Source organism: Mytilinidion resinicola (assembly GCF_010093595.1).
Source record: "Mytilinidion resinicola strain CBS 304.34 unplaced genomic scaffold BDZ99scaffold_33, whole genome shotgun sequence".
NCBI lineage: Eukaryota > Fungi > Ascomycota > Dothideomycetes > Mytilinidiales > Mytilinidiaceae > Mytilinidion > Mytilinidion resinicola.
Window position 1 is genome coordinate 32,648 of NW_022985469.1, and position 15,088 is coordinate 47,735.

Genomic DNA, 15,088 nt, shown 5'->3' on the forward strand with positions numbered 1-15,088 from the left:
GCTAAATCCTAAGGATTTTTTCCATCTTGTGGTTGTCGAAATAATGGAGACGTATGCACTTTCCTCCATCTCAAAGGTCACAGTCCATTACCTCATAGCTACAATTACTTCGAACGGACTGCACGGCCTGCATACACGCGTCCACCCCCCCCGTATCCTCCATCACCTCACCGAGCCTGGCCCTCGAAGCAAATTAGCGCCCATAATACACCTTCAGCGCATACACAAATCCGAAAGCACAGTACAAAGGTACTTCTACCTCTCAACTCCAAGTCAACCCGTGCATTTCGAACTCTCGTGACGCACGGGTGTGTCCACCCCCGTGACCCACACGTGCCCACCCACTCCTCCTACCCCTCCAACTTCTCCGGAGTATATAAAAATCCCCTCCTCCATCCTTCGGACCGAGCAGAGAAGTTGGATCATGGGCAGCTTTGAAAAAGTATCTCCATTCATTTCATGAGTTGAGCGTGTGGTTAAATACACAACATACGATGATTGGTTTGATTGGGGGGGAAGGGTTGGATAGGAGAGTAAGATACTTACCGACTAGATCTGATGGAAGTTTGGTTGCAAACGCCGATTGCGAAACCGTCTATGGTGGGGGCAGTGGAAACCCAACTTGGAAGATCACATCCTCCCAAGTGCATAACACTACTACTCTGGATCGAGCAGACTCCAGAACCTATAATGACGCTTCCGCCGCCAGGCTACTCGAGCAAGCGCTAGAGGCGGCACGTTAACACCCGGCGTTTGTGCTTTCACACGCTGTAAATGCGTCGAGCTCCTTGTACAGACCTGCTCCGACGACACAGCCGAACTCGTTGCGCCCGTTGAGAGAATTCCAGTCGGCCGCGTCGTTGAAGGCCAAGCCGACAGACCCGCCCGCCTCGAAGTCCTTCCCATTCACCGGCTCATTCACGACGACGTCGAGCGCATTGGCACCATCGGACGCGCTCGCTTCGACAGCAGCAAATCCAACGCGCACTTGCAGCGGCCGAGAGCTGAGCTTGCAAACTTGATTGGAGGATCGACGCTGTGAGCTATGGATGTCATTGGGGTGGTTTCCACCGGTGCCTGCACAGGATGTTATGTTAGCGAGGCTTAACACCACCTTATTGCGCAGCCGCGCTGCACAATAACTACTCCGGAGCTTCCAATTCGCTCGCTTAACTTGCTTACTAATTCCAAATGCTCTCTCTAAATGCGGCCATGTACAACACAAGCAATTACATGGCTATATAGCCTCCAGCGCAGGCTATCTGATTTTTGCAGCTGTATATAAGCTCGTACGTGAGCTGGTACGTGAGCTCGTACGTAAGCTTGTACGTGAGGCTATACGTAAGTTCGTACGTGAGCTCGTACGTAAGGCTATACGTGAGGCTATACAAATCGGCATAGCTATATAGCCGTACGTGAGGCTGTATATAAGGCTATATATACGGCTGCACAAATTAGAAAGGATGCGCTGTAAAACGGAGAGGCTGTATAGCTATACTAATTTGTATAGCCTTATGTATAGCCTTATGTGTAAGCTTATATACGGCCTTGCGTACAGCATAACGTGTAAAGAGACGTAAGGGTGAATGCCCGGAGGAAGCTCCGGGGCTCTCCGAGCTAATGAGAAGGTGATGAAGCGCCAAGAAAAGGGGGGGGGGTGTACGTGGAGTGAAAAGGAGGTGTATGAGGAGTGATTAGGGGGTGTACTATTATCCCTCCCCTAAATATTAATAGAAATCTTACCTCTGATTAAGTTAGAGGGAGACATGTATGGGGTGTGGTTATCAAATACAGGATATCGAAGAATCATAGTAGTGTTATGTATCTGGCTGGGCGTAAAGTGATCCAGGGTCACGGCTTACGATTTGTTGGTTGGGTGTAAAACACCCACGGGACACCGCCTATGGTTTGTTAGAGTAAAATTAATGCATAACGATGAGCATCCTTACCCTTCAATGCTACTAAGGATCTCCATTTAAGAGTACACTAGTTGTAATCTAATCCTTAAGGTCGCCATTAGCACCAACACTGCTCATCTTCATCACCACTCTAGCCTCTCCCTCTATCACCCACCCACCATACAATGCTGTCGTTAGAGACTGTAACGTTAGGGAGAGCGTTATTTTTGCATCCTCCATCTGGGCGTCCAAGAAAAGCAAGGCGGCTTAAGCGGCTAACTGAGTGTCGGCCTGGCTGCGTAAGGGGTCGGCTTTAAGTGCCGCGTTCTGGCAGCCAGTTAGAATGCTCCTACGCACGTCTGTCTACGCGTCTCAGCTGTACAGGGTTCACTTCTCAGCTGGACAGGGTTCACCTGTTGTTTTGTCACCGTTGCTGCCTGCAACCCCTGGTCTCTCTTCACTATATAGCCACTCATTAGCACCTCAATACAACTCATGCTTTCCTCACTGATCCTTTGCCCTTCCTACGCCAGCTGCCACGTTCTGGGACCTGACGTAACCCAATTTCACTCCTTCCTTAACTCCACCTCTCTCCCCATTCCACTGCGCTGCGACGTACTCTCCGGACTCGGCGTCCCCCGACTCCCCTAACTCCTCGGCCCACTCTTCACATCTCTAGACCCAGCACCAATTACACAAGAAAGTTTCGAGATAACAGGAGATGACAATGTCGGGGATGGGCAATGGTTGAGTGCAGGGGTTGAGTACCTGAAGCGGCGGATAGGCGACCTCAATATCAGAATGCAGCGCGCAACCGCCGAGAACTCGATGGAAGCAGATAGTTTGCGATAGAGCGGTGAATCAAATACCCCCTAGTTTGCTTATCTTCCAACCACACTCTATAACACCCCGCACCACGCTCACTTCTTTAAGTCTTCTTCCCACCACTCAAAGCCTACCCACTATTTAAAGCCTTCCCACCACTTGAAGCTCTCCCACCACTCGAAGCTTTCCCACCACTCGAAGCCTTCCCACTATTCGAAGCCTTCCTACCACTTGAAGCCTTCCCACCACTCGAAGCCATGGCAAACGTCAATCCCCCTCAGCAAGCCGTAACCGAGCAAAACCAGCAACAGATGCAGGAACAGATGCAGCAGATGCAGCAACAGATGCAGCAGATGCAGCAACAGATGCAGCAGATGCAGCAACAGATACAGCAACTCCGCACCACAGGACACCAGGCTAGGTGAGTGAATACTATTTAGATGTCCTGCTTATCTGCTAACTAATTATAACTATACAGCGAGTACAATTCTATTGCCCGCCTTGACAACGCTTGTATTAGGAGGAACAGCGACTCTATAACCGCACTCCGTGACTATACAACAAACGCCAGTATTCCAGGTTTTCCTGTCACACCCGCTCAGCTTTGGAATATGCAAGGTCCTGTGCTAGATCAGGTCTTAACAGCACTAGGCCTGCCTACGGACTCAGGTTGAAATTGATGTGAACTCTGATTTCTATGGGTGTCTAGCTCGTTGTTTATATACTAGGGGAAGGAGGGGGGCCAGCCCCGGGGGCATAACGTGGTATCTCTTCCTGACGCGTTACTTGATTCATCCTGTTTCCTGATACAGTACTGATACCGTGCTGCAGCACTGCTGTTGCACTACCTGTTACTTCCTCCTGTATCAGCATGCTATCCTGATACGTTACTGCATATGAGTTGCTGACCCTAGGTTGTAGTGCTGCAACCCGAGTTACGGACGGCACAACCGCGGATAAGAAGCATCGGCTGAGGTTCTACATTGGATTGTTGGATATAGGCTAGCGATGAGGGAGGTGCTGGTATATTGGAATGGTGATTGCTGGCGGAATCATCAGGAGTTCGTCAGTATCAGATGCGCCTGATGAAGGCAAGGTAGGAGCTGTACAGCTGTACAGCTCCTACAAGTCTCTTCTCTCTCTCTAGATAGTCAAAAAACTCATAACAATCAACACTTCATTCACGTACAACGACACGTGATGCCCGTGTCCTTGGGGAGGAGCGTCTCTCATCGCCACGACGACTACCTCGCATCCTCCCACCTTGTTCTCTCTGCTTTCCTGTCTATGGTGGTCAGACTACGCATAGAGCACCATTAGTTGATGGACCGCCTAAGGAATGAGAACAAGCTGTTGGTGGGCCGCCTAAAGAACGAGAACCAGGACCTCAGGAACGAGACCCTGCACCTGAGGAACGAGAGTTGGAACCATTCGGCGGCGAACTACTCTTAGCGAGAACGGGGCGTGTCCGGTTCAATGCGCGTACAACGGGGAGAGAGAATGAGGGTCAGGGGGCGTCGTTCTACGCGGCTTGGGAAGTAGTATGCAGGTATGTTAGGCAGCGCTGCTAGCACGGTGGAGCATGCGAGGAGGTGACGTTCGGTAGCGCGAGCTGTGATGTAGCGGATCGCCTACAATTGCACTCAGGTTGAAATTGATGTGAACTCTGTTGTATTGTAGATGCCGTAAAGGCGGACTATAAGGGATACCTAGTGAACCGTATGAGTTGCTGATCCTAGGTTGCTGCAACCCGAGTATTATATTGCACCTTGTACAGTGAGACCTGGGGTCCCACTCATGCGACCAATCACGGCTATCGCCACGGCCACGATAACTATATCATCTCGCAGTCCTATGGCTACTCTGTCCTTCTATAACCGAAGCCTGCCCACAACTCTAGCTCTCAAGCTGGTTATTACTCGTCCAAGAAGGTCTCGAACACTAAGAAGGTTTCAAGCACGTCCGCGCACAAATCCAGCTCGACCACTCCTTGCAAGTCGTCAGGCACCTTCGACACTTTGTCGAGATCCTCGGCCAAGTCTTCAGTGTCCGTCTCTGAAGCATATACAGTTACTTTCTCCATGCCATGCATATCATCGAGCACTACGAGCAAATTTTCGACCTCTCACGTTGTGACACAATCCTCCCTCGTTGCCCCTGCTTCCTCGTCAGCTTCAGAATCCTCGATCGTCTACGCGTCGTCGAGTAGTACATCATATTCATCCAGCTCGTCTACAATTGGCTATCCAGTCACGTCCTCGAGCTCGTCCTCCGTTGATGTGTCCTATCCTTCGACAACTGTCGAGTCTTCATCGTCCACTTCTTCTGCGGTAGTCTATCCAACCACAACTATCGAATCCTCGTCAATCTCTTCGTCGGCCACCGATTCTTCGTCTACGTATACTTCCCCCACCACGACGGTCGAGTCCTCGTCGCTTTCTTCGTCAATCGCCGAACCTTCGTCTACTGATATTTACCCAACCACGACTGCTGAGTCTTCATCGACTTCCCTTTCAAGCTCGGATTCTACAACATTTTCATCGACGGAGATCTATGTAACCATAACAGCAGATTCATCTACGTCTAGCTCGACTCCAGAGTCTTCAACCATCTCATCCACTGAAATTTTCCCGACCACAACCGTCGAGTCCTCTTCGTCTTCGAGCTCGGAAACTTCGACTATCTCGTCGACGGAAATTTATCCTACGACAACCGTTGAGTCTTCTACTTCTAGCGATGTCTATTCAACGACAACCACCGAGCCCCCGCCAGCACCAGCAGCGATCTCTCTTCTTCAAGCACCCCAGTCATTACCCCTACACCAGCCCCGTGCCCCGACAGCGATTGTGTTGTGTCGTCAAGCACCTATTGGGCCGTTAGCTGCGGCACGTACTACTATGGAGCTGATAATGTGAACAGCCCACAGGTTATTGAAAGCTTAGACGGATGTATTGAGGCATGCGCTGAGATTTCTGAGTGTATCGCTGTTTCTTGGCTTCCAGGATCTAACGGAGGACCTGGCTTTTGCTACCTAAAAGACACGGTTACAGATGAGGGTCCGAATAGTGCAATTCTGGGCGCTAAGAAGGTCGATTATTGCGGAGCAGTCTCTTCAACGAGCACTGTCGAGTCCTCTACGCGCGCAACTACTGAGGTTTATCCCGATACCACGACGTTCACCACTGCCACAAGCGAGTCCAGCTCGACCAGTGATGTCTATTCAACGACTACTGCAGAGTCTACCAGCTTTACTACTGAGATTTATCCCGATACCACAACAACCAGCGAGCCTAGCTCAACCAGCGATATTTCTTCAACGACCTCAGATGCGCCTGCTTCTACAACGAGCAGTGATACCAGTTCCGCTACATCTGATGCAAGCTCAGCCACAAGCGATTTCAGCTCCACAACTAGCGAAGCCGTATCTACCACAATAAGCGAGGCAGCTCCACGACATCTGAGGCGAGCTCCACTACATGCACGGTCTCCAGCTCAAGCAGGTACGTTACGCTTCCATTTCTTTTCGACTAGACGGGCGTATGAGAAACTGACACCACCCAGCACCCCCACCCCTACGCCGGCCCCAGTCTGCACAGGCGCCGCAGCTACACCTATCATGAACGGCGACTTGGAGACCGCAGCATCTGACTCCATCTGGCAAGCCGTCGCGGTGCCTGCCAATCAGGGCTTCTACCAAACCGGCGCCGGCAGCACCGCTTTCCCCCAGCACGGTGGCAACCGCGAGTGCCGCCTCATGCTCAACGTCAATACTGTCACCGTTACCCTTTCGAAGACCATGACCGCGTGCCCCGGCGCGTCGTACAACTTCAGCGGGTGGACCAGGCGCAGTGCGGGGACTCTGGGGCTCACGTGCCAGATCGCGTTCGCGGCTGACGGCGCGACGTTTGCGACGTCGAACCTGCCCACCTATCCCATTGCCGGGGTGCCGGGGTGGTATCAGACGACGGCAACGGGTGTCCAGTTTGCTGGCACTACCGGTAGGCTGGCTATGACACTGACCTGTCCGGGATCGGACGGGACGGGCGTCAACCTGGGCGTCTTTTTGGATGATCTTGTGTTGACTGCGGCGACGTAGGAGGTTGGAGAGGAGTGTGCCTGTGGGGAGGGGCCGCCATTGAGGATGGTAATGAAAGAAGATATAGGGTGCGAAGATGAGATTTATAATGTGTCGAACTCTTATTTAGGAGGACTCGGTGCTAATTTAGTAGCGCGGACGGGCTTTCCTATTCCGTGGCTGACGACCACGCGGCATCCATCCGTTACCACGCATTCATCTAGACACTTTCAAGTAACTATAGGTCGTTTTCTAGTGCTGAAGGACCCCGGTGTTGCCGCACATCGGCATCCAAGATCTCCTGTTGCTCAGACGAGGGGGACGGCTACCGCGTCCTCAAGTACCTCCGGAGCCTCTTTCAAGGTTATTAAAGAAGTCGCCTTCCCTTTAAATTGCCGGTAAGTAACTAGTAAAGACAAAATACAACCTTTTTAATAATAGGTATCTATACTATATGAAAGTGCCTCACTACCCTATACTAGCGTGCCCCTATAAATATAGCCTATAATTTCTAGAATATATGGTAATATACTAAAAATAATACTATACAGTCTCCTTGCTAGTATTATATTATAGATAGGAACTTAAGTATTAAGATGCTGTTGTTATGAAATCCCGCTGCTACTATGCCGCCATGTCCCGACAGGACTGCCATACACTAATAACGGAGACTTATGCACATGTAGCCTACTACATTAAGTTTCGCCATGCAGTATAGCACTAAAGTGCTGCTCCAGTCGTGTCAACCTTTTCAAAGGGTCATTAGTAAAACATGTAATCACGAGCGACGCCCGAGGCAAGGACTTACTGCTCGATGACCACACGGTTGAAATGACTGTCAATATTCACCACACTCGTTGCATACAGACTCCCAGTCAGACAGACCTTGACCAGATCCCTGTACGGGCGCCCGAACGGAATCTTCTCAATCTCATCGAGCACCTCGCCCTCGGTCGGGAGCTCATCCGTGAATATCTCCCGGTACTGCGCGCCCCTCCCAAGCTCGAAGAGCACAATCCCGAGCCTGTGGAAGAGCGTCGCCAGCCGCACATCTCGCGCCCTGAGCAGAGACTGCGGGAGCTGGTTCTTCTTCAAGCAGTCGAATGGTGTGGCGGTGAGATCGGTCTGCGGCGCGAGGGCCGACACGTAGGGCGAGATGCCGTTGGGCTCGGCGTACTGGCTGTTCGCCGCGCCGAAGAAGTGGAAGTCGTTCGCCGCGAACTGCTCTGAGATCCAGCCGGTTTCGTAGAGGTGCAGCACGGAGATGGCGATAATGCATGCGAGCTGCAGCCGCTTCCAGCACGCGACGAGGGGGTCCACGCCGACTTGTGCTTTGAGAAGCTCGGCGAAGGAGCAGCGCGAGAAGGCCTTTGCGACCGTGGGCGAGAATGCGCCGGGGATCCCGTGGATGACGATCGTGGTGTGCTGGCTCTTGAAGAGCAGCGAGGCGGGTGGCTCATTCCGCTTGAACGGCTTCGTCTTGATGGCCGCCACGATTTCCTCGAGCGTGTTGATCTTCTCCAGGGGGAGGACTGGCGTGGTCATCGCCGACGAGTAAATGGCTTCCGCGAGGAGCAGGAAGGGCTGTTCCCCGTCCTTGCTGCTGGACACCAGCAGAGGGAATTTGAACGAGCGGTCCGTGTGGTCGACGTAGTCCACCGGACCGAACACGCGCTCGAAATACCCGGAGTCGGCTCGTTCTTTTTCGAGTTTTAAGTCGAGGTTGTGGCCTTTAGGGACATGGAGCGCTGTGTAGAGAGCTCTTGCTGCCGCCCGTATGCTACTTGGGTTGTCAGAGTTGTTACTCGCTGCAGAATTGGTCGTCCTGTCGATTTCGCACTGCGTAGAAAGTGTTTTTAGAAGGGCGAGCCAGTCATCGATGTCGTTGATGAGAGATCTCAGCTGTTCCTTGAGCGAGATGGACCACTTGAACTTCGTCCCTGGGCTGAGCTTCTGCTGTAGTGCCTCTTGAGCGAGCATGGTTTTTGCTGCAGTCTCATCTGCCGGACCTTCCGCTGTCGATGCAACACTTGGCCTTTTTTTCCTCTTCCAGATCCCGTTGCGGTCAGAAACGGATAATCGCTTGTACCAACGTGGATTCGACTCTGGTTCCTTTTGCGTTTGTAGCTTTGATGACGACGAACTGCGGCCTGACACACTAGGGCTACGGCTGACAGAGTTTGAGGAAGTCTCTTTCATGGGACTCAGCGGTAGTGATTGCTGACTTGGCCCTTTCCCTATCGCAGTAACACTTTCAAAGCTGTCAGGGTCGATGGATCGTAGTGTTCGAAAGGCTTCCCCAAACTTGACATTGAGCTGGGCGAGGCACTTCAACGTCATTTCATAGCCTTCTTCGCCCCAGAGGTCTTTAAAGCCGTCCTCGAGGTTGTCTTTCCGTCGCTGCCGAGCTTTTGTGTTCCATGTCCTCTGCCACAACTCAAGCGTGTACTTCTGCGCTTCCAGCCTTTGGGTTGCGTTGACAACCTGATTCGCCGCCTGACTGGAATCGCGGAGCACTCTGGCCAGCGTTGTCCCATTCTTGATCGCCAAATCGACAAATCCAATGGCGGAGATGACCAAGCCTGCGACCTCCATTCTCTGGCCTGGTTGAGGGTGGTTCAAGGCCTGGGGGGGTGATATGAGAATTTCGTAGAAACGAGGGGCGGGGCAGAACTCCTCTGCTCCAGCTGAAAAGCCGACTGCCTTGCTATATTCGGAACGACAGTAGAGCCTCATGCGGGGTAGATAATCTTGGCACGACCAACTCTGAACGCTTGGGTTATCCGTGATAGAATAGTCAACTAGAACGCTCGCAGTCAGAATGGCGGAGAGTCCGACAAATCCCTTCATCCTTCCTCCGATTGAATTTCCCGGCATCGACCTCATCGGTGCGCAGGAAAGCGATGGCGAGGTCGTGGTAAGAGACCGTAGAACCAGATAATGGGAAGACAGACCGCTGATGTTTGCAAACGTTGCAAAAGTCTCAAATTCCAACTGTCCAGCTGCCCCAAGACAAGACACCAACCCCGCTTGAATTGGCCACGATCTGCGAAGAGGACATGGCTGAAATAGTGAAGCACTTGGCCAAACGTTCGACCTCTGCTTCCTTGGCCAACATCGAGGCGATATTGAGTCTCAAAGAATGTCTGACTCGATTAAGAGAGTGGAAGAAGTGTCTCCCGAGCCCAGATGGCGATGGCTTTTCATCTGGCGACATGGACTGGCTTAGCGGCTTCGACCGGCTGATGTCCAAGATTTCCAAATTGCTGCGGCGACTTGCCATTCAGCTCGTCCGAACCGGAGTACTGATAGGGGGTGTAATAGGTGCGTTCGATTCCTCGTGGTGCTCACTGATGCCATTATTTGACGTAGGGGATCTCGTTAACACAACACAGAGCTACGGCTGTCTGCAATGAGTGAATTCGCCAGTGCATTGCCTGTAGAAGATTCAAAAGAGTCATTGGAAACTCGAGGCTCTGAATCAGAGCTCTATTTGAGCGTAGCCGGACCGGATCTCGAGTCTAGTGCACCAAAGCTACGTGCGGCCGTCGAACAGATTGAGGACGTAATGGATTGCCTCTGGAGCTACAAAACTGCTCTCAACCTTACCTCGGAAGCTTATAACCTGCCGATGGCTGATTTGCTTGTAGAGTCGCCGCCGGTGATACAAACGGAAGTCAATCTGTTGGAATTCCCCCACAGAACAACACTGCCAGCGGCCGAACAAGAGCCCGTTGGTACTAAAGGTGTTTTACCTGGTTATTGTAACTCAAGAACCCCACTAAAATTGCCATTAGAATCCGATGAGCAACAGACCACCGCTCTAGAAGGTTTGGGGCCGGTTTCCTGCCAGTTTTACATATTTACTAAACTGCGAATAGAAAACCCCGAAGAGGTTGTTGTACTTCCCCGTAAGATGTTTCGCCCTGAGAAGACCTTTAAAAAGATTGGCTTAGATGGCACGGCATCTCCATTCTCCCACATTTAGTAAGTGGTTCCGCTCCCAAATCATGGTGCCGACTAATTTATTTGTGCAGCAATATCTTTGGTGAGACGGGATGGAGAACTATGCATGAAAACTCCCTCGAAGTTGGCGATCGTAAGTTCCCTACCTCACGATTGAGGTCTCAGTGAATACACAGTGCGGCAGATGCTAACGACCGTTAGCGAACTGGCCACCGGGGCATGTGGCTTGGTTGGATGAACCGAAGCACTACGCCGCCGAGTCAAGCTACTACAGGAGGAAGATGGTTGCTGTCGGCGACGGTGCTTGCGGAAAGACGTGCACTTATATCACCTTCTCGAAAGGCACGTTTCCGGAGGTATACGTCCCAACCGTCTTCGAAAACTACGTCGCGGACGTGGAGGTAGACGGCAAGCATGTCGAGCTCGCTTTATGGGACACGGCTGGCCAATCAGACTACGACAGACTCCGGCCTTTATCGTACCCTGATTCGCATGCCATCATGATCAGCTTTGCCATCGATTCCCCGGATTCGCTCGTCAATGCGGCTGATGGATGGATTTCGGAGGTGGCACATTTTTGCCGTGGGCTACCAATCCTTTTGGCCGGATTCAAACACGACCTGAAGCACGACAAAAAGACGGCTGAAGAGCTAAGCAAGACCTCGCAGAAGCCGGTGACATATGGTCAAGGACTTGCGGCCGCCAAGTACATTGGTGCTGCGGCCTACGTCGAGTGCTCAGCCCTGACTGGCGCTGGAATTCGGGAGACTTTCGAAGTGATGACTCGGTTGGCACTTAAAATGGCTAAGAAGGCGAAGAAAAGTGCGGGGGCTAAACACAAAGACGCCTCGTGCAATTTAATGTAGATCGGCGGAATTAGGGGTTGTTGAGGTATAATGATTGAAGGGTTGATAAACTATGATTAGGGAGGGCCTATTGCGGGTAAGTCTCTCTAGGCTTTAATTGGTATAGTGGTTGATGATTACTACGTCCTTCCCTTTCCTGTCCCATGGACATTAAGAGACCTTGATACTTAACAAAAACCCACATCGGACCCTATCCTCTCGCAGGTCGCAAATGGAGCGAGAGTGTGAAGAAACCCGATTAATAGCGAAGATGCAAAATGAAATGCCGATCCCATCTTTAACTAAGTGCATAGGAAGCCATCCTAACCCCGGAGGATGGCGAGGTGCCCTTGACGGTTGGAGCGGCGAACCTTGCATGTTTTACTGTCCTTGAGACGATCCCTTTCAATGCGGACGCCGAGACAGACCACTTCGCGCTAGGGTGTACCATCTCATAATGATGGGCCACGCTGTGTTCCCCGAAATTATCGACGGCGAATATGGATGGTATGAGAAAGTGGGAGACAGATTCGCGAACAGGCAGTTCCCCCAAGACCAACATGTCTGTAGCGCAGTCACCTTGAAGTGCTGACAGAAGGAATATGGATCTGCTGGGGAAGTGGTTCGAGATATCGGTGGTCACATCCTCTTGACAATCTTCCTATCCATCGCCACCCTCGCGATTAAGACAATAAAACTTGACACCAACGCCACACCACCTGCATAAAAGATAGCAGGCCGATATACTTCTACTCCCTGAACCCCCCCATCCACTTTCCCTCCCGCCGCCTGTAGCAGATACCCAGCAATCGGCGCACCCATAACATACCCCCCAGTCCACCCCGTGATAGCCATAGACATCGCGACCGCTGCTCTGCCAGGACCAAACATAGTCCCCACCACCGTCGGCATCGTCGTAAAGAACGCCCCATTTGCCACTCCATTCAGCATGGCGAAGATGATCAGCGGCGCCAGCGTGCTCGACACCGGCCAGATCGCAAGCATACTGACCGCATTCAGCAGCATCGTAATCAGAAACATATTAACCGGCCCAATCTTGTCGCATAGGGGGCCCGCAATTAACCTCCCCGTCGTCGTGCACAAAGCGAACCCAGCAACCAGCCCAGCACCAGTCGACGAACTCAGCCCAATCGACTTCGCGAAAAGCGGGAGGAAGAACGGCGGCACGAACAGCGCGAAGGTCGCCAGCGACGCGGCGATGAACACTGCGGTAAACGGTACGCTGCGGAACATGCTCCACTCCACAAACTCGCTCTTCCTCAGCTTCGCGCCCTCGCGCTCTTTGATCAGCCACGCTGCTGGCAGCCCCGTGGCGAGCGTCAGGATCCCGATGATTCGAAAGCTCCACGCGATGCCGACATGGCGGATCAACGCGTCCAGCGAGAGCGAGAGAACGGTACCTCCGAGCCCGCCTCCCGCCTTCACAAGGCCGTTCGCGAGTCCGAGCTTGCTGCTGAAGTACTGCGTCGGGAGGATGTTGCAGATTCCATACAAAAAGCAACTGCCGACCCCCGTCAGGGCGCCTGCGGTCCCAAACAAGCCGCCGAGATTAGCCGTCGTGAAGCCCGCCGTGATGAGGCCCACGCCGAGCAGCAGCATGCCGAAGAGCGCGGTGTTGCGCGCGCCGAAGAACAGCATGGCGCGCACGTTGAAGAGGCCGAAGGCGACGCAGATGCCGATGGAGAGGGTGCCGACGAAGGACATGGTGGCCGGGGTGGTGGTGGAGAGAGAGGATGAGAGGAGAGCGGTTTGGAGGACGCCCCAGGCGCCGCTCCAGCCGTTGAACCAGAAGGTTATGACGCTGCAGGCGGCGACGATGGTCCAGCCGGGGCCGCCGTCGGGGATTGCGGTGGTTACGTTGGAGGAGTCGGCGTTTTCGGCGGTGGTGTGCAGCCGTTCGTCGTCGGAGAGGCGGCGAGGGGAGTCTTGGATTGCGGCGTCATTTTGGAGAGATGCGTTGGAGATGTTGCGTATGTCGTTTTGGGGTTGAAAATCGGGGGTAGAGGGATGGGATTTGGAGTGGTGGTGTGTGATGGTTTGAAGTTCGGTTTGGCTCATTCTTGCGGCGTTGCGAAGGAGTGGGAGAGAGAAAAGGGGATTCGAGTCTTCTTTCTGCTAACTGAATATCCAGTGACGATGGATGAGCTTATATATATAGATTTTGTCGTGCGCCCTGTTGTATTGCTTAGTGGACTAGTGTCGTCGGGAGTCATCTTTTCGTCACATTTCCGCGATTAGCTTATGGATAGCATATCCCGATCGGGACTATACTCCACTTTACTTAGCAGTTCGGCTAGCAGCAGCTCATCAAATTTTCCCCGTACAACTACAAGACTTTTACTTCTAAACTGCGTGTTGCTATGATATATGAGTCAAAAGAATGAGCGGCAATCTAATTCGGTGGTGCGAAGTCATCACATGCCGATTGATAGAAACTGAAAATTCTGTGCAATCAGTCGGGCGACGACAGCTTTGAAGGTGGGTCACCACGTTAGAAAAGCTAACGTTTATTCATACTACTTACCGAAGACCACAAACATGAATGATACCTCTAGATACACCTTCCAAGAACTGATCTGTGTTTCCTCGGAGCAGAGTCACTTGAAGAGCATGAGCTCTACTCCAATAACCACCTGAATCATCACGTTGAACCTAGTCTGCATCACATTCAACTCCAGTTCGAATATGTAGATCAGCGTTTCGACCTCTGACCGTTATGATGCTGATACGCACACCCCCTAGAGTACAGCGAGTCCTTGGACATTGAGCCGTACAATCCTTTAGCGCATGCGAGTATGCACAAACCTGAGTCCCACACTTGTGAAAATTCGTACCCCCCTCAGTCACAATGTTTGGAGAGTAAGTTTCGTTGTGAGCCTGTAGGCAGTTTCGGGGCTTGCTCACAAAGCCTTGGTGTTCCATCCATCCCCCATTTGGGCAATATTGTAGTTGTCCTTGCGCCTGATTTGGCGGCTGCATGGATCGGGGTGCATGAATTGACGGTGCTAGCGTCGAAGGTGGTTGTGAGTGTGTAGCAGTTGAAGCAGCTGGGTGATATGAGGCTTTTGGGCGATTCTCCCGTGATAGAGACCGGGGCATAGAGAGAGTATACGCGTGCTGGTATACATTTGGAAACTGCTGCTGTACCCTTGGAGAGAAAAAAATTGTCCGCGCGACCGCCACTTCTAGTTGAGACTGCAGCCTAGACTGAGACTCATGATCGGTATGGCTAGATTGCGCCGCAAACGCTTCTATGTTCTGCGATTCGGGAGCCGACTCAGATGACGTGTAAGGGCGGTCTTAGTCTCATCGCCACCGCTAGTTAAGCCAGTTCCGGAAAGGCGCACCTTCTTCTTAAGCGTTGATGTGTGGCTCGGAGAGCTTAGTATCGTGCCGAACCTCTTCCAAATTCAGGCTGTCGCATGAGCATCAGTAGACTGGACTCCTGCTGGTCGTTG

General features: G+C 52.3%; 5 protein-coding genes across 5 annotated transcripts; 3 read left to right on the forward strand and 2 right to left on the reverse strand.

Moving 5' to 3' along the window:
• Positions 1-2,980: 2,980 nt before the first annotated feature.
• Positions 2,981-3,397, forward strand: BDZ99DRAFT_527578 (uncharacterized protein; the record flags this gene model as incomplete). Its single annotated transcript, XM_033726275.1, has 2 exons — positions 2,981-3,144; positions 3,202-3,397. The coding sequence occupies 2 exons, from the start codon at positions 2,981-2,983 to the stop codon at positions 3,395-3,397; spliced, it is 360 nt and encodes a 119-aa protein (XP_033569173.1).
• Positions 3,398-6,493: 3,096 nt separating this feature from the next.
• Positions 6,494-6,931, forward strand: BDZ99DRAFT_468994 (uncharacterized protein). The gene has a single exon (XM_033721396.1). The coding sequence runs from the start codon at positions 6,520-6,522 to the stop codon at positions 6,817-6,819; it is 300 nt and encodes a 99-aa protein (XP_033569174.1). The 5' UTR covers positions 6,494-6,519; the 3' UTR covers positions 6,820-6,931.
• A 146-nt stretch (positions 6,932-7,077) lies between these two features.
• BDZ99DRAFT_468995 (uncharacterized protein) lies at positions 7,078-9,449 on the reverse strand. The gene is made up of 2 exons (XM_033721397.1): positions 7,607-9,449; positions 7,078-7,545 (listed from the first exon to the last, which is right to left on the reverse strand). Exons 1-2 carry the CDS (start codon positions 9,391-9,393, stop codon positions 7,494-7,496), a joined length of 1,839 nt encoding a protein of 612 aa, XP_033569175.1. The 5' UTR covers positions 9,394-9,449; the 3' UTR covers positions 7,078-7,493.
• A 1,007-nt stretch (positions 9,450-10,456) lies between these two features.
• Positions 10,457-11,705, forward strand: BDZ99DRAFT_206657 (ras-domain-containing protein). The gene is made up of 6 exons (XM_033713295.1): positions 10,457-10,544; positions 10,596-10,628; positions 10,680-10,693; positions 10,755-10,785; positions 10,836-10,897; positions 10,966-11,705. The coding sequence occupies exons 5-6, from the start codon at positions 10,867-10,869 to the stop codon at positions 11,628-11,630; spliced, it is 696 nt and encodes a 231-aa protein (XP_033569176.1). The 5' UTR covers positions 10,457-10,544; positions 10,596-10,628; positions 10,680-10,693; positions 10,755-10,785; positions 10,836-10,866; the 3' UTR covers positions 11,631-11,705.
• Positions 11,706-12,248: 543 nt separating this feature from the next.
• BDZ99DRAFT_492182 (MFS general substrate transporter) lies at positions 12,249-14,170 on the reverse strand (the record flags this gene model as incomplete). Its single annotated transcript, XM_033723150.1, has 2 exons — positions 12,249-13,555; positions 14,155-14,170. 2 exons carry the CDS (start codon positions 14,168-14,170, stop codon positions 12,249-12,251), a joined length of 1,323 nt encoding a protein of 440 aa, XP_033569177.1.
• Between the last annotated feature and the right edge of the window lie 918 nt (positions 14,171-15,088).